Genomic DNA, 23,455 nt, shown 5'->3' on the forward strand with positions numbered 1-23,455 from the left:
TTTATATTACTGTAGCAGCATTTTCGATCTTACACAATTTGACCCAGACACTGGAAAATGCCTGCAATGTAAATTGACTGACGCTGCCGTTGTTAAATTATTCTGTGGATTTCACCATAAATTCCTAATTCACACATTTCCAGGAGGAATAACAGAGGAACGGCACAATGCAGAGTTCTCTGTGCACCAAAATCATTTTATGGTTTATGCAGATACTTGTTACTACATTGAGTTTATAAACATAACGCATATTGATTCCCTGTTCTGGAAGTTCAGGGGGACTGTTACAGCAATAAATTCCCATTAAAGGGAACCTGTCATCTGATTAATGTTGCCCAAACCACAGGCAGCATGATCAGAGCCTGGCTGAATGAATGCAGTCTGGTATATCGCAAAGATACCCGGCGAGCATAGCATAGATGAGACTAGTTCAGCTTCGCCTCTGGCCGGCCCTTTCCAGCGCCGCTGCAGGTGCGTTTCTGAGCAAAAATATACCTGACTGCATTCATGTAGCCAAACTCTGATTAATCGTGCCTGCGGTTTAGGATGACAGATGACCGGTTCCCTTTAAAGGGGACCTCCCTTTAAAGGGGACCTGTCACTGCTCCTGTCATTTTTGCTCAGTTTATATACTTGTAGTCCCCATAAAGTAACAATTCTAGAACATCCTTTCTTGCTTTGTTCCACTGTTATTTCTCCTCAAAAACTCTAAATTACTTAAAAACTAAGAGTTAGCATCCTTTGTCAAAGAGGTGTGTCCTATACAGACACCCCCCCCAAACAGGTAACACCTAAATGTCAATTATTCATAAATTTCAATATGAATGACAGAGGAACATCTCAACCTTAAAGGTGTTTTCCCACCAACAAAAGTTCATTTTGATCAATAGATCTTGGAATAATTATCGTTTCAACAATTGTTTAAATAAAATGTCCCTGTGCTGAGATAATCTTATAAATGTGCCCCTGCTGTGTACTGTGTAATGGCTGTGTCTGACCGTGCAGGAACATGGTCTGATCATACCACAGCTCCTGGGCAGGGGGGAAGCAAAAGAGACTATACAGACATTACAGCAGGGGATCACAGCTGATTCTTTCTTTGAGGTAAAACATTGTTTAAAAACAGACAGCGAAATGTTTTACCTCACATCAAGAATCAGCTGTGATCCCCTGCTGTCCTGTCTGTATACTCTTTTGCTCAGGAGATGTGGTATGATCAGACCATGTTCCTGTACGGTCAGACACAGACATTACACAGTACACAGCAGGGGCACATTTATAAGATTATCTCAGCACAGGAACATTTTATTTAAACACATCCAGTTGTGTAAATTATTATTATTCCAAGATCTATTGATTAAAATGAACTTTTGTTCTTGGAAAAACCCCTTCAAGTTCTAAGAAAAGATACTCCAGAATTGTTATATCATGAAGAATACAAGTGCTCACTAAACAGAACTGTCAGGAGAGCCAAGCCAAAAGGATGTATCCATGCTTAGAAACATAACTGCTTTTTTTTTTTTTTTCAAAGAAACAGCGCCACCTCTGACCATAGATGTTGTCTGGAATTACAACTTGGGTCCATTGAAGTGAATAGAGTTAACTGCAATATCACGTACAACCCATGGCCAGGGGGGCACTTTTTGTAAAACAAAGCCATAATGTTCTATTTCTTTTCAACCCTTTTAAAGGGAACCTGTCCCATCATTTTGGCCCCCTGCTGTACACAGTGCTTTGTCTTTCTGCCTGTATTCCATACATGCTATGGTAACACTAAACTACCCATGCATTTCTTCAAGAAAACACATTTTTTTATTGTGTTCACACTTAGTTTGCTTATCTGCTTCTTTTCAAGTGGGAAGTGCTGGATCCCAAAACAGTCAAGCTTTAGAGCCTCTAGTAACACCCCCTGGGGTTTCATTGATGACTGAACTGTTCCTGATGCACTGTATGAATGCTGCGCATGCGCACTTTCTGCCGGCTCACTTTACAGTTCAGGCTGGGAAACCTGTCAGTCACTGCTGCTCTGAGCATCTGCAGCTTTAAAAATATACCCATCATCACAGCACATGCCCGGGGCAGTCAGCACACATTCATAGAATTTATAGTGAGACTAGTATGTAGGAAATACAAGGTAAAAGTCTAACACAGTATGAAGGTCGGTTTACAGGGTTAAAATGACAAGAGCTTACGTATGCCGTTTATATACAGATGTTATTCATTTTACTAGACTCTCTTAATTAAAGGGCTTGTCCACTACTGGGACAACGCCTTCTCAATCCCTATGTTTCCCCTAGTAAAATAATAACACTTATACTCCCCTCTAGTGCGGGCGCCGTTCTGCCGATGTCATCATTGGCTCTCCCAGGGATTGTGTGACATTGTCATGTGATCCCTGCTGTCAATCAGTGCTGGCTTCGTTCTCCTCTGACACCACTGGATTGGCATCAGAGGTGATTATAGGTGTTATTATGTAGCAAGGGGGAAACAGGGGTTGTTTGAGTAGTGGACAACCCTTTTAATTAGTTCGGACTGTGATAAGCTGATGGTTGTGGGCCTTTCTTTCCCAATCAGCTTTTGTCACTGGGGGAATGGCCTGGCTTTACTTGCTGAACAGTTAAAAGCGATAACCATCCTTGTATTGCAATGTGGAGTGGCAAATCGGTATCATATTCATCCAGATTTGCTGTACCCATGAGCGTTCCCTAAGGTTGTCACATTTCGTCGGCAGGCTGTGTGTCCCGGAGAGTACGCCATTCACGGCGGTCCTGAAGTTTGCAGCAGAGGAGGTGAGCACAGAGCTAATCTTTTAATATAACGCCAGTTCCCGGGACTACTACATGTGCCAACCCAGCGTACCGAGACCTCTGTGGTCGTCTAGCAGCTGTTGTGGTGGCATTGACATTCATTGCTGCTCCCTCCCATTACTGTTTTAAAATGATGGAGTAGTCGTTTCATTGCATTTCCATCGCTCTTTCCAATTTGCGGATTATTTCTTGCTGCATTTGTGAATCTTCCATAATGTGCTTATAGGAGACGGGCAAAGTAAACGAGGGAAGTCGTCTGGAAAAGATTGTTTCCTGCTCCTTTTTACCAGCTGATTAAAATGTCAATGCCGGAGCAGGTTTCCATAGCAACCTTTATTGTGGGGATGACATGAAGATTCTGACATGCTTCCCCCCTACCCATCCCTGGCAGTAACTAGTCAACAGCTAGATGTTAGTATCTCACCTGGGGGCTAATCTCTATCTAAAGAAAAAAAACCTCCTGCTATTAAACTGTCATCAAAGGGTCACTTTCTGAAGACCACCCTGCGACCGAAGGAGGGGGAGAACCACCTCTTACCTGCCAGCATCCGCGGCCGATTAGTCAAAAAGAGTCACGGACATTCGGAGATGAGAGGTTCTCCTGCTCCCATGGTGCAAACAGACCACTGTTGTGGACGATGGAATGGGACTCGAAAATGGATTCACACCATCTCTACTTTCAAGATCTCTGCTTTCAGTCATGGATGGCAGTCATTATGGTTTAAGTCCCGCTCCCCATACACATTTAGATGAAAGTGGGATTAATTCATACATTTCGACAGGACTAGATGAACATTTGAACAGATAAAGTCGGGGAAGAAAAGGATTAGGTAGCTGTAATTTTAACACCCGACCATTTTTTTAGAGGAGATGGGTCACTACTAGAGGTGATTGGCAGCAGCTTTCTCCTCTCCACCAGTGGAAACCATGTGTAGCTCTACTTCTGGTAGATAAAAATCTGTCGCTGCCACGTGATAGACACATTGGTGCACGGCTCATTACAGCTAGGGTATGTTTATATCTGTCAGATTTCACACGGATTTCGATGTGGATTCTGACCCTATGGCTGTGTGCACACGCCGCGTTTTTATCGTGCGGATTTGTCACAAAACCTGAAGTGAATCCTGATGCCAGCAAAGTGAATGAGAATGCTGAAGTCTCATGCACACGTCTCTTATTTGTGACTTGCAGATTTGGTGCAGAATCAAGTCTGCCGCATGTCGATTCTTTCAGCGTTTTTGCAGCATTTTTTCACCCATTGACTTTCCATGAAGTCAGTTAAAAACGCTATAAAAACGCAGGTCTAAAAATGATTGCGGATTTGCTGCGTTTTTGTAGCGTTTTTGTTTGCTGTCTCAGACAGCAGTGAATACTATAGATAATAGATAGATATAGACAGACATATAGACATATAATTGTACAACACCCACCCCCCAACATATAATAAAATTGCACCCTGTGGAGCTTATTGGGCAGATTTTTATTATTAAATAAATAAATGAAAAAATCGATGTGCCTCCCCCCCCATTTTTCTCCATTACTTGTACAGGGGCTTGATGTTAGCTGTGTTTTTGGACATTTCACCGCTGACATAAGCCCCATTACGCCGATTGCCAACGCACCTGGGCAATTGGGAAGAGCGAAGGCAAAGCACCAAAATTGATGCATATCATGTGATGTGCCCCTTTTTGGGTGGCTGTGGGCTGGTATTTTTAGGCTTTGAAGGGCCTAATAATCAGGGACCTTCCCAGCCTGATAATATCAGCTCTCAGATGTCTGCTTTACCTTTGCTGGTTACATAAAATGAAGGAGGGGGGGGACGTAACTTTTTTCATTTTTTTATGTAATCATAAAAAGCTGTTCCTTAAGCTCCACAGAGTGCCAGGGGGTTGTGCTGTTATAAGTCTGTCTCTGTCTATATCTAACTATATTTATTATATATTTCTCTAGCATTCATTGCTGTCCAAAAATGCGCCAAAAAATGAGCATTTTTCCCAGCAAGAGATGCAAAATTTCTGCATCCAAATAATCAATGTGTGCACCTACCCTTAATGCACATAAGATCCACATTCCATAATACCATAATGTGAATGGTGTTTCTGCAAACTTGTGTACATGCACCAGAAATTTTACTTGCAGATTTCCAACTGCACAAAGAATAAAATGTTGGCAAGAAATGAGGAGTATTTCAGATGGGAACATTGCGGGTTTGCCCCGTTAAACAGAGTGGATGCTACTCCTGTGAACATGCTGCTGATCTGCTGCACACAGGGCAGAGACATCCAAGCATCCTATGACTTGTAACAAGTTGTGCACCTCAGTGTCCATTATATGACCAGGACAATTTTTTGGTTCCCCTGTGGATTGCACAGACAGTAATAGGAGGCTACTTATATGCACTTGAGATCCCCTACAATGACAAGCAGTGATGCTCCTTTTACTACATGCATTCTCTATAAAATAACAATATTGGAGCATCTTCTCTTAGAACTGTGTTGTGCCAATATTCGTATGTCCTCCTGGAAATGTATGAATGAAGTGACATCTAAATTTTACTATTACCCTTATCAATGGATTTAAAGGGAACCGGTCTTGTTCGATAGCGCTATGCAAATATAGGGCTAATCTGCAGGTTAATAGTGTTAGAAAGGTGTCCGGCCGCCGGCTCCCAGGAGAAAAAGAACTTTAGTTTTCCCGGTGCCACTGGCTTTCATTCATACAGGTACCGTGAGCGGCTACAGTTCACTACTCCCTGCACTGTGAGCGGCGGCTGTAAGTGACGCGCCCCTGGGCCTGTGTCGCGCTGCGTTGCGCATGCGGGAGCTTACCCGGAGCCGGATCTCTTGAGGGTTGTAGTCTCGTGGCGGTGATCCGGTCCGTGCCCAGGGAGTCGGACTAAGTGGCGCTGTATTAGCGGTAGATGTTGGACGACTACGCCACCCGTTGAGTACAGCTAAGGAGCTGCTGCTGCAGGGCAGACCGCTGAGGCCGGTGGTAGGATTGTGCAGCGTGATAGTATAACCCCCAACGGGAGGGGTATGGCCTCAGGGCAGCCGACGTGGATGATGGGGGTAGCAGGAACCACTCAGAGACGGTACGGTGTAGTTCAGGGTCTTTACTGGTGACAACGATAGACCCTCCCGGAGTACTGGCTAGCGATTGGGGCCTGGTCAGTCCTTGAGCAGATGGGATCTCCCCTGGCCAGGCAGAGTTGTAGGCCTCCCAAACTAACGATACTCTTCTGGCTACCTTGCTAGAAGCGGGTATAAGCAGCCCACGTCCCTGAGTGTACCGTGTGGTGCTCACCCGTATGGCCGGTGACTCGGGGCCTTCTAGTAGCTTCCGCTCCACGACGGCGGTGCTGGTCCCACGCGTGTGACCGTGCCTTCGGGTTTCTGGGCCAGAGGACCTGCAATCCCCTGCCGGTCGGTTTCTGCTGCTGGATAGGAGTTAGTCCCCACAGCCTCGGACTCCGGGTCCGGTGATAACTTCTCAGTCAGGGCGAGCTCTGCAGCTGCCAGCCCCTGACTCCTTGTAGCACTGCTCCCACAGAGCTCCTGATGTTCTTTCCTATATCTGCTTCTCTTCTCTGTCTATACTTCTTCTCTACTCACTAACCCTGCCTCAGCCCTAGGTTTATATAAGGGAAGTTCTTCCCCTCCAAGGACTGGGCAGGAGGTGTGGCATGCACAGGATCCCTGACCAAGAGACCTCCCACCTGCTCTCAGACATAACATTGCCGTTACTGTGGAAACCAGACCCCTGGGGTGCCACATAAGCACACCCTGTCATTTTGCCTATAGTCCACAGGGAGCTGTCAGTCTAAGTGCCAGGGCATAAATGGCGTAAATGTGAACCTCATTTATGCCTTTTAACAACTTACCTCTTTACAGTGTGAATGTGTAGGTGACCCTTCTATTTGGGAGGGCATGGCTACACCCAGTTGTCAGTTTCTTTATACATTTACATAAGGAATAACAGAGGAAGAGTGCTGAGCTTAGTTCGAGGGGGTGTTTTTTTATTTAGAAATTTTAAGTACAGAGTTTCCTCCCACAGACATGTCGCAAAATGAAAAGATTATGTAATAAGTAAAACGTTTTATTTCCAAAACCTGAAATGCCCCTATAATTGCAGCAAGCAATGAATAAAACAAAAACATATTTTTTTTTATTGTTTTCGTTACATATTTATGAATAGCATGAAACTACCTAGTATTAAATCCCATTAGTAAAGACAGAAGCAAAAGTAGCTTGACTTTTACCGTGGAGCGTGTTCTGGGCATGCATAGGGGTATAATGTTCTGTTCTTTCTTTTCCTTTAGTTTAAGGTCCCTGCAGAAACGAGCGCCATCATAACCAATGGTAAGAGGGATTTTTAATGTTTCCTTATTACAACATTGTGTTTTATCCATTAGCCGCTATCAAGCAAGTTATGGGTAAAGGATTCATCTAGGATTGAAAAAAAAAAAAAGTATTTTTTCTTATTCATGGCTATTTCTTTTTTCTAAGGCCTCATTCAGATGTCAGTGATTTTCTCGTCCTCAAAAAACGACCCAAGTTTCATCATTTTGATTAGATTGAGTGTCATCAGAGTTCTATCAGTGTCCGTTTTTACCATCAGAGATTCATCAGTTTTTAAAGTGCTGTATCATTTTTTGTTCTTTGACTCCTAGAGGAGCATTGGCAAGTTTAATCAAAATGATTTTCTGCGGACCTCTAAGGCAGCAACAATACACGGATGTGTGAACAGCCCCATGGATTATAAAAGTTACGAGTTCTGTTGGTGAAAAACACAGAATTAGTTTGAGAAAAACTGCTGTCTGAATGAACCCTAATATAGGACTCCTGTTTAATCGGGCTCATGTAGTCCTAACGGAGATTTTCTGATTGGTGGGAGTGTACCCTGCCAGATGGCGGTAGTTGTGGGTGAGTTGCTGCTCTCTGTCTCCCTGGCACTTTACTGATAACTTGTATCCCCGATTAAATGTGCTGTGATGTGTGGAGCGCTTTGCACTCACTTGTAGGCCGCAAGCCTCAGTTGTCTCCAGGTCTTCAGTTTCAGGCGCAGTTGCACATGGATCAGGGGACATCCCGTTTGTTTCATCGTAAAGAACTTTACTTAACAGTTTGTGTGCAAAACATTGCATCTCGTAGTATCGGGCATAACACTTTCCATTCTTCACACATCCACAACATAATGCACCTACAGATTTTTCTTACGTTCTACCTGGACTATCCCTGCCAGCCCTGCTTCTGTCCCAGGGATTCCCAGCCCAGTCCCACAGTACGTCTGATGTCCATTACGTCTCCCACACGCGTCTCCTTGTCAATCTATCTCCGTATAGAAGGGGTTAATGTACTCGCCATAGCATTAGAATTGAGCCTTGAGATCCTGATGTTACAGGAGTATATTCGCCCAGGGAATAATGGTAAGGCCTCTTACTGCCCAGAACACAGTGTACTTTCCTTGCTCTCTAGGTCTTGCCTCCTACACGAACTTAACTTTAGCCCTATCTAACTATCAGAAAGTTCCCCACTGCCTTCTTACTTATCCTCTCCCACTGTGGGCTAGTCCCGAACATCAACGCCTATCCCTCCCCAACATTACTATCCCACTACTGTCAACTACCTTATCCTGCCTATGTTACTTCCTAAGGCCTATACTATGTCTTACGCTACGCTATCATATGCTGTACACTACTACATTGTACATTATCTTATCACACTCTATATCACAATACATTGGAATTCACATAATATCACATACTTTCACAATGCACTGTATATTGTGTAGTTATTTTCCCCCCTTGAACTTTTCTACCTTTTGCCACATTTCTAGCTTCAAACATAAAGATATAAAATTCTATTTTTTTTTTGGGAAGAATCAACCACAAGTGGGACACAATCGTGAAGTGGAACGAAATTTATTGGATATTTTAAACTTTTTTAACAAATTAAAAACTGAAAAGTGGGGCGTGCAATATTATTCGGCCCCTTTACTTTCAGTGCAGCAAACTCACTCCAGAAGTTCAGTGAGGATCTCTGATCCAATGTTCTCCTAAATGACTGGTAATGATAAATAGAATCCACCTGTGTGTAATCAAGTCTCCGTATAAATGCACCTGCTCTGTGATAGTCTCAGGGTTCTGTTTCAAGTGCAGAGAGCATCATGAAGACCAAGGAACACACCAGGCAGGTCCGAGATACTGTTGTGGCGAAGTTTAAAGCCGGATTTGGATACAAAAAGATTTCCCAAGTTTTAAACATCTCAAGGAGCACTGTGCAAGCGATTATATTGAAATGGAAGGAGTATCAGACCACTGCAAATCTACCAAGACCCGGCAGTCCCTCTAAACTTTCATCTCGAACAAGGAGAAGACTGATCAGAGATGCAGCCAAAAGGCCCATGATCACTCTGGATGAACTGCAGAGATCTACAGCTGAGGTGGGAGAGTCTGTCCATAGGACAACAATCAGTCGTACACTGCACAAATCTGGCCTTTATGGAAGAGTGGCAAGAAGAGCCATTTTTCAAAGATATCCATAAAAAGTCTCATTTGAAGTTTGCCACAAGCTACCTGGGAGACACACCAAACATGTGGAATAAGGTGCTCTGGTCAGATGAAACCAAAATCGAACTTTTTGGTCACAATGCAAAACGATGTGTTTGGCGTAAAAGCAACACAGCTCATCACCTTCAAAACACCATCCTCACTGTCAAACATGGTGGTGGCAGCATCATGGTTTGGGCCTGCTTTTCTTCAGCAGGGACAGGGAAGATGGTTAAAATTGATGGGAAGATGGACGGAGCCAAATACAGGACCATTCTGGAAGAAAACCTGTTGGAGTCTGCAAAAGACCTGAGACTGGGACGGAGATTTATCTTCCAACAAGACAATGATCCCAAACATAAAGCAAAATCTACAATGGAATGGTTCAAAAATAAACGTATCCAGGTGTTAGAATGGCCAAGTCAAAGTCCAGACCTGAATCCAATCGAGAATCTGTGGAAAGAGCTGAAAACTGCTGTTCACAAACGCCCTCCATCCAACTTCAATGAATTAGATCTGTTTTGCAAGGAAGAATGGGCAAGAATTTCAGCCTTTCGATGTGCAAAACTGATAGAGACATACCCCAAGCGACTTGCAGCTGTAATCGCAGCAAAAGGTGGCGCTACAAAGTATTAACTCAACGGGGCTGAATAATATCGCACGCCCCACTTTTCAGTTTTTAATTTGTTAAAAAAGTTTAAAATATCCAATAAATTTCGTTCCACTTCACGATTGTGTCCCACTTGTTGCTGATTCTTCCCCAAAAAATTAGAACTTTATATCTTTATGTTTGAAGCCAGAAATGTGGCAAAAGTTAGAAAAGTTCAAGGGGGCCAAATACTTTCACAATGCACTGTATACCGAAAACCACAGGGCATAGTTTAAACTACAATACCACACGATTGGTGTCTTCAGGGGTAGGAACGTGATAGTACAGTCCACCACCCTTACCGGAGCCTAACTGACCTCACCCTACCAGATCCCTAGAGCGTTGGTTTACTGGAGGCTTTGCTGTGCCAGAGAAAAAATATTATCCAGTGCTGCGGCCCCTTCCTTCTTAATATTAGTAGCAGATTGCACTATATCCAAGTGAAACCCTATCATTTTTGGGATTGGAAAGCCTTTGACAGGATTATTGCAATGAGACGTCATAGGTGCACTGGCAAGATGCCAAGCAGTCGGTCTAAGCATCTTGGTATTGGTTCAAGCTGTAAAAATGTTATTTTATATGAACCCAATATTTCTTCTCCTTTGTATTTTTCCGGTTTGTTTGTTGTATAATTCTTCATATCAGTCAGTTTACTATTCATTTATTTCTAAATTCATATGTGTGCTTTTGTTCTGCAGATGGAGTAGGATTAAATCCAGCGCAGACAGCTGGTAAGTGGCATTGGGCAGCTTTGGGTTCGAAATTTGTTTCCGAGATCTATGTGCAGAATATGATAAATTGTATTTAGAAGTGAATCTATTTCGCTTCACATATAATTCCTTTACATAAAGGGAACCTGTCAGCTGCCCTCATAAAAATCCACTATGGCTCTATTCCCCTCTACTTCTGCAGTCTAACTACCCCCTTCTTGTGGCTGTGCGATCTATCAAAATCAAGACTTATTCTGTGTTTCTCAGGACTAGTCCGGTGTGGTCTTGATTTCCCCGAATTAGTTCTGCTTTCCATCTTATAACCATGCACCTCTGTGCGCGATTTACATAATTTGTAGGACCGTCCTTACCGTTTGCTCCTTGCAAATCGCACACATGCACCCGGTAGTCTGCCTCCCTCAAAATGCACAATGAAGCAGGATTTCTGTTCCCCAGCTTTATCTGCGCACTGTGAATGCCCAAGGAAACAAAATATCGCACACACGCCCGAGATTTGCTAATGCCCAAATGTGACGTCACTCTTGAAAATTATTTAAATAGTGCACGGAAGAGCGTGCTTACATGGTGGGACTCGGGACTAGTCCAGGGAAATCAATGCCCCGTCGGACTAGTCATGAAACATTAGCATAGCTAGAACGCAGGATAACACTAGATTTTGAAAATATATATAGAGATCGTAAAACCACAAAAAGGGGGTGCTCAGAATGCTGAAGTAACAGGGAATAGAGCAATGGTGGCAGATTAGGAGGGCTAGGGCCGCTGACGGGTTCCCTCTAAAGGCGTTTATATCCGATGTATAAGCCAGAGTGGAGAGCAGCTGCATAGAGCACTGATTACCAAATGATTTTAAAGGGATCCTGTCTTGTCCAATAAAGCTATTAAGCTGCAGATATAGGGTTAATCTGCAGGTTAATAGCAATATGGAGGTTCCTGGTCGCTGTACTGAAACTGCGGCATCGGGAGAAAATTTATATTTCTTGGGAATTGCCGGCTTTTAGTCATGCCCAGAACAATTATAGTCACCGCTCATAACACTGAGGCATAGCTGCTGTAAACACACCCAGGCGCTGAATTAGGCTAAGTGCCCACGATGCAGAAATACTCCGGATTTTTCCTGAGCGTTTCTGCATCTCCCTGGCAGAAAAAACACATGCGGATTGTACATGCGGATTGTACATGCGTTTTCCTGCCAGGGACAAGCGGATGTGAAGCGCTCTTCACTTGCATTTCCGCATGCGGGTTGTCAAGCGATTTTAGCATCACTTGGAAAGTGCTTGACAACTTGGTCACACTGTATAAATCCATGCAACCAGTGGTCGCGTGACCCGTCACATGACTAAATGACGTCATGGCAGGTCCTTTTAGACCATTGCGAGCCGTACAAGAGACCGGACGCAGCGGAGAAAAGACCGGGGGCCATCAGAAGGTGAGTATAATGAATTTTTTTTTTTTTATTCTTTTTTTTACAGGTACTATGGTACCTGGGTCTGGAGGAGAGTCTCCTCTTCTCCAGACCTGGGTACCATCCGCACATTGAATTGCTTAATATCCGCATGTGTGCATGTAGTCATGCTGATATTAAGCGATTCAATGCAAGTCAATGGCGGCGAAAACGCCACGATAACGCAAAATAATTGGTAGTGCTGCGGATTTTTCCGCAATGATAATCCGCAGCAGAAATTTCCGCAGCCTGTGCACAGCACATGCGGATTATCATTGGGGAACATGGCAGACCTTCTACCAAGTGTTTTTTAAGTGTTTCTGCAGCGGAATTGCCGCTGCGGAAACGCTTAAAAAGCGCATAGTGGGCACACAGCCTTACAATCGTCTGTGCACTGTAGAGCTGGCTGTCAGTCAGTGCCAAGGTGTGGTTACAGCCGCCGCTCTCACTGCAGTGAGTGTTGACTGTAGTGGTGCTGGCCATGATTGAAAGCCAGCAGCTCCCGAGAGGAATAATATTCATTTTTTCCTTGGTGGTGCACTTTCAGTACTGCGGCTGGGCACTTCAATAATGATATTAACCTGCAGATTAATCCTGTATCTGAAGGTTAATAGTGTTATCGGACCTGACAAGATCCCTTTAAATGGTAGTCATGTAATACTTAATTTTCTCTGTGGTAACACTGCAAGATAATTGGGCACTTGCTGTGTGCCTCTCCCACCCACAAATTCTAGCTGGTTTCTAGGGGTCCCAGCTGCAGGATACAATGCAATCAGTTTATCATTGAGAGTCCCCCCTAATATAAAAGAATTTAATCCAATGCAAAGAAGAATGGGGCACTTGCCACCTCACATTAAAATTTCACTTTATTACGGTTCCATAAAAGAGAATGTGGAGACAACAATGGCTGACATCCATTTTGCATGTGAACCACGCTTCTTCTGAGCCCTGGAGTCAGAGGAAGCGTGGGTGACGCGCGAAACGGCTTTGAATGAATGAAGTTGGATGTACACATGCACGACCACTTCTCCATTTAAATGGGGCTTTTCAGAGCACCGATCGGTAGGTCCTAGTGGTCAGATTTCCAGCGATCAATAAGTTATCCTCAAGTCTTATGGATAGGGGTTAACTTGGCACAACCTCTTTAAGTAATTAGCAATAGTCCTCATAGTGAAAAACGAAACATTAGAGATAAATTACTTCACTCCTTTATTTCTATTTTTAGTGTAATTTCATATGAAATGGGTATAATATTCACTTTTCTTCAACTACATGATGGATTCTTTAGCAGTTTCTTGTTCTTGTCTTTAGATTTGCCACAAATTAGTGCTAACGCTCCAGATTACGTTTTACCGTTTCTCAGATCAGCAATAAACATGTCCACGCCGTTATGTCCTGTTATTTCCTTGTCGGAAGATACAGTAATTGACTTCAGCCGACACCATCTCTCCGTTCACGCAAGTCTCGAAATTAATTTCAGACCTTTTGATCCCGAGTCATTTAAAATTCATCCTGATGTTTTTTTCCACATTGCCATTAAAAATGTAGTCCCAGCAGCAACAGGGTGCAAAGAGCTTCACACATCATATGAAAATCAAGATGCAATTTCAACACGCGTGAACCAATTAATTGAGGTCCCTTACTGTGTAATTAATATACCTGTCATTTGCTTGTTTAATGACCCTCTCCAGCATTAAATGTTCTGGAACTGAGTGCTTTTCTGTTCTGTAAAGTACCAAAATGAGTTCATGCATATTCAATATATAAAACGTAATAAGGCATAGAGGGGTATTCCAGTGTCCAAAAATTATCGCCTATACACTGGATAGGTGCTAATTGTTAGATCAGTTTGGGTACCATTTCTAGGACCCCTGCTGTTGCCAGAATGGGGGATCTTTGTCCTTCATTCACCCTTAACTAGGGCAAGGAGAAGTCGAATGAAGTGCTTGGATGCTAATGTACAATACTGCTCCATTCATTGTATGTGGGATTGACTTTAATCAGTTCATGTCCTGGCTATTTTCTCTCCCTTTCCGACCAGGCACTTCTATATTCCTTTTTTTCTGATTGGAGGAAAATGTAAAGAAAAATAGAAAATACTCATGTATTTTTCAAATGTTTTATTTATTTTTTACAACCACAAAGAACTGTTGAAAACATTTTAAATTGTATTCGCCTTTCAATACACATTATATATTGGATATTTTGTTTTCCGTGGGGGTGGGACTAAAAAAAGCAATTCAGACTGGCAGTGTCTCACCTTTTTAGTTTTATTCTTTTTGCCTTTTCTTTTTTTTTTACATTTATTTTCTGGTGTGTGCACCCATATGGTCTTAATAGACCTTTAGAGAAGGGGGAGTTTAAATATACTAATACATTACCTCCAATTATAGGGGAATTTCAGCCTTCTGCCTATATAGCAAAGCTGACTGTGTCTCCTAGAACCCATCTGCTCCTGCTCCCTCTATACAGCCAGTGATTACATGTTCTCTGGGTCCGGAGGAGGAAGCACAGTCAGTGCTAATGCTTCCTAATCTGTATACATTAGGACCATGTTTATGTTCTCTCTGGGAAGTCTGGATTTGTCTGACAACCAGCTTCCCTCCCCCACAGCTGTACGATCTTGGGCAAGCTGCTGAGACTACACTGACATTTTAGCAAAGTAATGTGGTAATAAAGTAGTTTAATAGCAGAGTGCCATAACAATGAATGTGACTGCATCATGGAAGCTTGAACAGTCACTCCACTGTTGCTTCTACTGGTGAACAGGTGACATAAATTCTAGAGATTGGGGGGGGGGGTTTCAAGAGCTGGGGCCCTCACCTATCAAACCTTGGATAGGTGAAAATTTGGATTTTTTTTTTTTTTTTTTTTTTTTTACAATTTTTAAGATCGCTGCTCTTTGTCATTCAATTGGAAACATTAATGTTTACATATAGGGGAGACAAATTTGCAAACCTTCTGCACTTTTATAATGATGGCAAAACCTCTTTAATACAGAAATCTTGTCCAAAAATTGGATAACTTTTTGCTCAACCATACCATTCCTTTCCTTTTAGCCAGCATTATTAATTTTGTTTTCTGTTACATTTCATTTTCTAATGTCATACTTGTTGCAGGGAGGAAAATTGAGCTTCATAAAAAGTACTTTGTGGTTTATTTCCTGTTATAAATTATTCATTATTAAAAGGCTAGAATTTTATATTCATGAAGGATCTTTCAAGTCTCATTTTTATCCTTTTTTTTTCTTTTTTTTTTCTTTTCTTTCTAGGAAATGTATTCCTTAAACATGGATCAGAACTTAGACTCATTCCCAGAGACCGAGTGGGCAGCTGTTAATATTCGGACATCTTGCTATATAAATTTCTTTTGGAAACATTAAACAAAAAAAAAAATATCTAATTTATTCCAGGCTTTGAAAAAAAAATCAGACTCTGAATTTTAAGTCGGTTTTAAGATTTAATTCAGTTGGGCCCATTTCCCTTTAAAATCAAAGTGACTTTGAAGATTAAAGATTTGTAAGGTTTAATTATTGCCTCTCATGTCTATAAAACCATATTGCTTTTGCAAATCTATCAGTATAGTCTGCCACTTTTGAAGAACGGAGTTCATTGTGTATGTGTGTACTTAACATTTTATTATGATGTATATCAGAATATAAAAGAATTACTATGTTTTTTGGTCGAACGATAATCATGTACATGCAGATAGTGTAAATATACTTGCTTTACAATTAACATTTGTAAATGAGTTGTCCACGACCATGATATTGATGACTCTCACCGACTTGATTCTTATGAGCTATCTTTAGGATAGGCCATCAATATCAGATTGCTGGTACACCGGCACCCCCACCGATCAGCTGCTACCGGCAAAGGCCAGATGTAAACTGTGTTTGAAGCAAAAACGCAAAGATCTGTCACACTGTTTAGTGGCCTCTTATGGGTACTGCTGATCAGTTCCTATTCGAGGAGCGGTCACTAAACAATATGATGGAGCTGTTGGGTTCTTCTCCATACAATGTGTAGATGTGGAGCTGGTAACAGCTGATTGTGGGGTTGCCAAATGTTTCACCCCTACCGATCTGATATTTTATAGCCTTCACCAGTGGTCCCCAACCTTTCTGACCTTGAGAGTCATATGCATCTCTAAAAGAGGGTCGCAAGCAATAGTATGCTCCAGAGAGAATCGTGAGCCACATCCTGCTCCTGCCCCCCTCACAGCGGTGACACCCAAAACTCCTGTTACTGGTATATTGACAGACAAAGCTTTTCCAAAGAAATCACAATGAGGCAGTATGACCAAATCCAGGGCTTACCACCTTCAACAAGCACTACCAACACTGTCCCATCCAGTTTCCAGCACTTCCTCTGACTGATAGGATGATACTATCTTCAGCTTACTAGACTTAAATGATCTCTGAACCCCCAAGGCCAGTATACGATCTTCCAGATCTGTGTTTCTGTGCTAGGCTACTCATAAAAGTCACCATCTGGAGACCTGCTCTTCATATCTGTTTGCTAGACCTGGTGATAATACACCAAGCTGACAGACAGCCACGAGCCACACATCATGGGTCCGCTTGCCACAGGTTGGGGACACCTGGCCTACACTAAGGGTTGGTCATCAGTATCATAGTAGTAAATCACCCCTTTAATAATCTGATTAATTCTCACTGATTTGGGATCACTTCATCATGTTGCCTATCGTACATAGCTTTTATGGAGTTCCAGGAGTTTAAGTTTCTCCTTGTGGGGAAAGTCATGCGAGTATAGGAAGACTTACAGGTCAGAAAGTGCCTTCTGGGGGAAGAAAGATATGTTAATTGGCCCTGTATAAGAGGAAGACTGCTTGCTCTCTAGTTCCACCAGTCAATGCCGACACTATGATGAATCCTGCCACATGACTTTCAGCCAAACCAGTGCCTTCTCCAAACAGAGCGGTCCTCAACTGCAGTCAGATGTTTCGCACTTCATGACTCTCTCATTGCAGGGGTAGGATCCTGGTTGGCTGATTGAAAGGTCTAGGGGCGAAAGTTTCCCCATGTGCAAAGCACCAAACTGGTGTAGGGAGTTTCATAGGTGTCACTAGAGAGCCAGATGTCTAATAATCCCTATGGCGCTGTATGACTGTAGTACGTCTCTGTGCCTCAACACAGCATTGTATTACACTGCGAGTCTCCGCTATAGACAATACTTCTGCAGGAAAATATCTCTGGCATACTGGAGCATCGCACATTGTTTTTTGCCTTATGAAATCAGAGCTGGGTGGAGGAACATAGACTTCTGTCCGTGCCCAATAACTTACCTACAAGGAGATGCTATCGAGCTGCAGTAATGCCCTGAATTGACCAACCAAAATATGACCATGGCTTCAATCAAGAACTCAACATACAGCAAGCGATTGCTTATTTTTGCTAAGAAATAAATGTTATAACATTTTTTTTATGTTATAGATTAAATATTATTCAACTGCTTCTAAGTGAGAGTTTAGTGTTTGTATAAGTTGTAGAAATTTTGTTTTTAATTTTTTTATTATTTTCTCTAATTTTTCTGAATTGTATTAGGATCATTGGGTGTTTCCCTTTGAAAAAAATATAAATAATTCACCTCTGCAGGGACTATAGGACTGACGTAGTCAATCACCAATGTAGATCAAGTTTGCTTTGCGGTCAGGATGCTTGATTTGCCCTGCAGCTAGTTGGGTAGTGAAGCCAGGGAGCTGTCCGTCAAGCAGAGGAACATGGGGCTGTGCAGGGAATAGAGAGGAAGAGACTTGAAAAGTGCTATGATCACACCCAGAGCACGTATGCCTCATTTGTATATGAATAAAAAAAACGAAAACATGACCATATAAACAAAATGGGGCTGTAGATAATTTTCACAGATTCCCTTTAATATAGGATCCATAGAAGATTCTGGCAGGCATCTTAACTGAGATTGATTGCTGTACCGTTGTTACGAATCCTGGCTCTGCTCTATAAAGGTCTTCCCCGTACTACATTACAGCTGGCCAGGGACCTATGTCCCCTTTTAATTGCAAGCAGATCTATAGGGCCTAAGACCTGAGATCCCCACCAATCGCTCTCAAAAAAAAAAAAATTCCAGAGTGGTGCACAGCTCAAGGGACATGAGCTCACATTTTGAATCCATACCCCGCTCTGAATGTGCGGTCAGACGGTTCTCTACTGTTGCCTGAGCTGCAAACACCTCGGGGACGGGCTGTCCTCACTAGACATTCTCTGTGAACATACAGATTTTTTTTTTTCATTGTGCCATTGTTTTTTCTAGTAGTTTATATAAGAAGCTACAATGAGTAATTACAGCAATCATGGACTCTGCTCCACTATCCATCACATACCTATTTATTTCAATGATTGTCATGTAATATTAAACTTCTGCGGCAGAAATAATGTGTAGTAGCTTAAAGGGATTGCCCAATAAACATTTGTCAGCTATCCGCAGGATTAAAAATGTATAATTACCAGTTGTCCAGCTGCAGAGACCTTCATGGAGTTTGAATGAGCCATAGTTCCCCATGAGGATGAAGGCATTGTCTTTTCAACTACCACAATTCTTATAGACCATGTATGCAGCAGTAGTCACAGATACTCACTTTTACTCTGTTCACCTTCTGGTCCCCCCTTCCCGAGATTGGTCATTTCAATAGTCAGACTCTTAAGAATATTTTCTAATTGCCAACACAGGGTCTTTTTTTTCATACTCAAAGATTATATAATTGTGATAGAATGTTTTCTTTCCATTTTTTAGCATCCAAGTGATTGTTGATACGAAAGATACAGGAATGTTAAAGAGGTTGTCCACTACTTTAGCATTGATCCTTAGGATAGATCATCAATGGTGTCAGACCCTGACCGATCAGCTGTTATCGGTGTCGGCAGCAGCCGCTGGCTGGTAATACTCGCTTGCTTAGCTGGCCATCTTCTGATAATGGCCGAGACTTGGTACTACACATCCGCCTCCTATTCAAATCAATTGGAGGCGGATGTGTAGTACCCTGCGATGACCACTATGAGAAGACGGCCAGCTCAGCAAGTGAGTATTTCTGGTCGGCGGCAGCAGACACTGATGACTGCTGATCGGCGGGGGGTGCTGGGTGTCAGACCCGACCGATCCGACATTGATGACCTATCCTAAGGATGTCATCAATTCTGAAGTAGTGGACAACCTCTTTAAATGTAGCCTTCCTAATCATTTATTTGGTCTTACTAACTCATTTAACTAGTTCCTAAAGTTTAGCCTGATCAAAAAAATTTTCAAAGCGCAATAGTGTCTTATCCAAATATATAAGGTGGATGAACAATGGTTGGGTGCTCACCTGATAGGGTTGTATGAGACACAACCACTAATATTACATAGTTGTCAGTTGTTATGGTGCAATACTATCCGTTTTGTCAGTGTTGTACTGAATCTTCGAATCTATGATCTTTGCTGACTGATATCTGATCACAATACATAGCTGGCCCATTCTAAGAGCTGAACATTTATGATGAAAAATTCAGTTGTGCAAAATTAAATAAAAAAATCCCTGAAGTTAAAATCAAATCCGTTTTGAATATTGATCTAATACAGCTTAATTTATTACATAGGAGAATGATCCCATTTTATTGAATGAGCTATCTGCACATTGCTTCAAGGTATTGGAAGGTGCCTTTGTAATAAATTGAAGTTCTGTGAATCATATTTTCTGTTAATACTCAGGATTATGGATTCCCAGAGTTGAATGCACCCTGCATATATATCCAACAGAGTGGAATCACTCATAAGCGGACAGCTATTTGTAACACCATTCCAGAGCAGACAGAAGATAATGACAATATACTGCTGAAGAAATAGTCTGAAGCTTAGTGTATTGAGTGATGTACAAGGCACATTGGGCTATAATACAAAATATAGGTAGTAAAATAATGAAAAGATCATTGTGGCATCTTCCCTGACTTCATATTATTGTGCACATTCGCACTGGCTGACTATGCATGTTATTTCAATTGTAGCTGGATACCTGGAGCTGCTTATTTTTAAAGGAGTAATATAGGATGAGATGTCTGACAAGCCTACATTAGATACCATATAAATCATACAAGTAATAGATTCCTTTAGTAGGATCCACCAAGAAATATCTACTGTGTATGACAAGCGTAAAGGCACAAGGATACAGATGGCATCACTCTTGCCAGAGGAAACTCTTAGCAAACAATACAATGATGCAGGGCATTATTATTGCTGTTCTGTTTTTGTTAACTTTACAAATAAGGGAATTGATTTAAATTTGCTTCAAATTTTGCCAAATTCACAGTTGCCAGAGACTGATTTTTTTACAATTTGGTTCATTCAATTCATACAAAATGACAGCCATGCAGCCACCTTTTTGTTTTATTATTTTTATGGCCACCAGTGGGTTTAAAAACCAAAACATTATACCGACCTTACCTGTCCTAGCACTGCAGATTCCTGCCTTGTCCTCCATTGGATTGTTTCTTCCCTGCAGTCCCGGTCTTCTCTTCCATCTCCACTCTTCAGCGCTCAGTAGGCCCCAAATGGCGTGTTCGATGCACAGTAGAGCGAAGAAGAGGGAAGAGAAGACTGATGTCGGAGGAGGTAGCAGGCTAGTGGAGGACTGGATGGGGGAGCTGCAGCATCAGGACAGGTGAAAGACGTGAATATAATATTTTTTAACCCTTCAGTTTATGTTCTCTGGTCCGGAGAGACCTTAGAGCATAATAAATATTTAACAGTAATTTGATTTGAGCTTCATAAATGTGATGCAAATTGAATTTCCCGGTCAAATTCAGCCGATTTGCTCATCTCTAGTGGAGTCTCATGCACTCATCTGAGAGATGCGACACTTGAGTTCATAACTCCCTCATCTCTGTATCTTCCCTCTACGTTCGGACTAAGGGGCTCGAGTCGACTCTTGCATTATTTTGATCAGTGAAGACTAGTAATGGGTGAGCTTGTTCTGTTAACCCTTTCGGCGAGCATGCTCGGGTGCTCGCCAAGTATCTTCAGCGTGCTCAGGTGTTATGTTTGAGTCACTCTGTGTGCATGATTTGTGACTGTTTGACAGCTTTAATACATGTGAGGAATGCTTGTTTCTTAGGCATTCCTCACATGTATTAAAGCTGTTAAACAGTTGCAAATCATGCCCACGGAGTGACTCAAACATAACACCCAAGCTCACTGAAGATACTCGGAAAACACCCGAGCATGCTCTTAAATCTCGAGTAACGACCATGCTCCCTCATCACTAATGAAGACACCTGATCAGGGACCCCCACCACTGCTGTCTCATATGTTAGCGCTATGGCTAGTTATGGAAGAGTTATTTCTATACCAGTGTGATGGGGAGGTGATATTGGTGCATCATACAATCAGTTTACCAGCATCTTTTCCCTGTAGTGGCATGTCAGTCATCATCGAGCATACTTTGTTGCCTTATCTGATGAAGACTAAAAAGTGCTGCTAGGTCTTACCTGCCATTGTTTAATGACACCTATATAAGTGGAGAGGAATTTTTACCCCCAAAACAAAGCAGAATGTCAATGACGCATTGCAATGGCTCTAATCATCAACGCACTCTGTCATTTTCCAAAGTCTCATCAAGCCATTTCGCTCATCATCATTGTTCAACTTTTTATTTTCTTTCTTGCAAGTAAAATTGCAAAGTTTGCACAAGAATGAATCCATTGTGACCACTTGATTGCAAATCGTGCTTTAATATTACCATCTGAATGACGTCCATTCTATCCAGTCCATTGTTAGAGGACACGTCAGCTGTTCCATTGTTTTGCATTTATACATGTGTACACTTTTTCCATGTTGCATGCAAGTTCCGTAATGACATTTTAGCAGATATACCAAGTAAATGAGAAAAGTCAGCTGTGAAAAATTGCTTCCTGGTCCTTTCCCAACTACTGATTAATATGTTAATGAAGACATGGGTTCCCTTAGCAACTCCTATTGTGAAGATAACATGCAGGAAGATCCCCAACAAACATCTCTTCTCTCATGCATCTCGGCTTACAATTTTATTACTGGATTGCATAGTCATTCTTTATGATACTTATATACCATGACTACATTAGTTCATTATATGATTTAGAAAAATTCAGGTGTTGTAAACCGAGCTGACATGACGTCTAAGCAATTACATCCTATCCGATTATCTAAGATTACAATATTCTCATCTATTATCTCCAAAACAGTTATGAAATCTCTATAATTTGTTATCTCTCCAAATTAACATCACATCTCCAACGGTCTATGCTAATTAACGTGTAATCAGTATAGGAGAAGAAGCAATGTAAATCACATTGTGAAGTTGGAAAAACACATTTACAAGCACATGGATTTGAGCTCAGAACTGGCAGCAATCATTGGGACCCAGCTATACCCACTTACTGTTTGGAAAAGTTTGTCTAGAAGTGGTCTTTATGAAAAAATCGGGACCATAAAACATACTTTCATCATGGAAATAATGTCAAGTAACTCAACTATGCAGAATAGCATAGAAACTGTGGAGAGAAAAATGGTAGCGGGTGCTCTGGATTAGCGCTAAAATGTGAGATATCTGGCTGTAACAGAAGGCACTTTTGTTACCAAAGGGCTGGAGAACAATACAATTATGAGTGTCAGGCAACAATGAAGCATGGTGGAGGGTCCTGCAAGTTTGGGGCTGCATTTCAGCAAATGGAGTTGGGCATCTGGTCAGAATTAATGCTGAGAAATAGAGGTGGATGCACACATGGACAAAATTGGTGGCACCCGTCTGGTACAGTAAGAAAACCCCACAATGGTCCCTGAAATAACTTGGAAACTGTCAAAAGTAATTTTCAGTTTAAATTTACTATCAACTAATGAAAATCAGTCATTGCTTTTGAACTGTGGTTTAACAGAAATATGCAAAAAAAAAAATAATAATAAAAATGATGGTACCCGTAGAAAAGATTGAAAATAATTTGACCATAGAAACATGTTAAACTAAGATGTGCCCTGTAAGTAGCATCACAAGTGTCTACAAATTTGTGATTAGTCAGTCTGCCTATTTAACCTCCTACTGCCGAAGCCAGTTTTCACTTTCCTGACTGGGCCAAATTTTTCAATTCTGACCAGTGTCAGTTTACGTGATAATGTAGATTTTAATGAAGTCCCAGCACTCACATTCTCCAAATATGCCATGAAACCGTTTGCATATGGGTTTGCCAATGGGAGGGCTACCTTTGCACACATCACTGATCTACATTTTTACACATAATTA

At 41.9% G+C, this 23,455-nt stretch overlaps 1 protein-coding gene across 1 annotated transcript in view; it reads left to right on the forward strand.

The window, feature by feature from the left end:
• UFM1 (ubiquitin fold modifier 1) overlaps window positions 1-17,659 on the forward strand; it is a 32,022-nt gene extending 14,363 nt beyond the window's left edge. Inside the window, exons 3-6 of the mRNA XM_073662573.1 lie at window positions 2,732-2,789; window positions 7,129-7,168; window positions 10,705-10,737; window positions 15,450-17,659. Coding sequence (XP_073518674.1) covers window positions 2,732-2,789; window positions 7,129-7,168; window positions 10,705-10,737; window positions 15,450-15,517 — 199 coding nt within the window. The 3' untranslated portion in view covers window positions 15,518-17,659. The remainder of the gene's footprint in view (window positions 1-2,731; window positions 2,790-7,128; window positions 7,169-10,704; window positions 10,738-15,449) is intronic.
• Window positions 17,660-23,455: the final 5,796 nt, after the last annotated feature.

The sequence above is a fragment of the Phyllobates terribilis genome, unplaced genomic scaffold, assembly GCF_046119375.1.
Source record: "Phyllobates terribilis strain yellow unplaced genomic scaffold, ASM4611937v1 Scaffold_2__4_contigs__length_985480577, whole genome shotgun sequence".
Taxonomy (NCBI): domain Eukaryota; kingdom Metazoa; phylum Chordata; class Amphibia; order Anura; family Dendrobatidae; genus Phyllobates; species Phyllobates terribilis.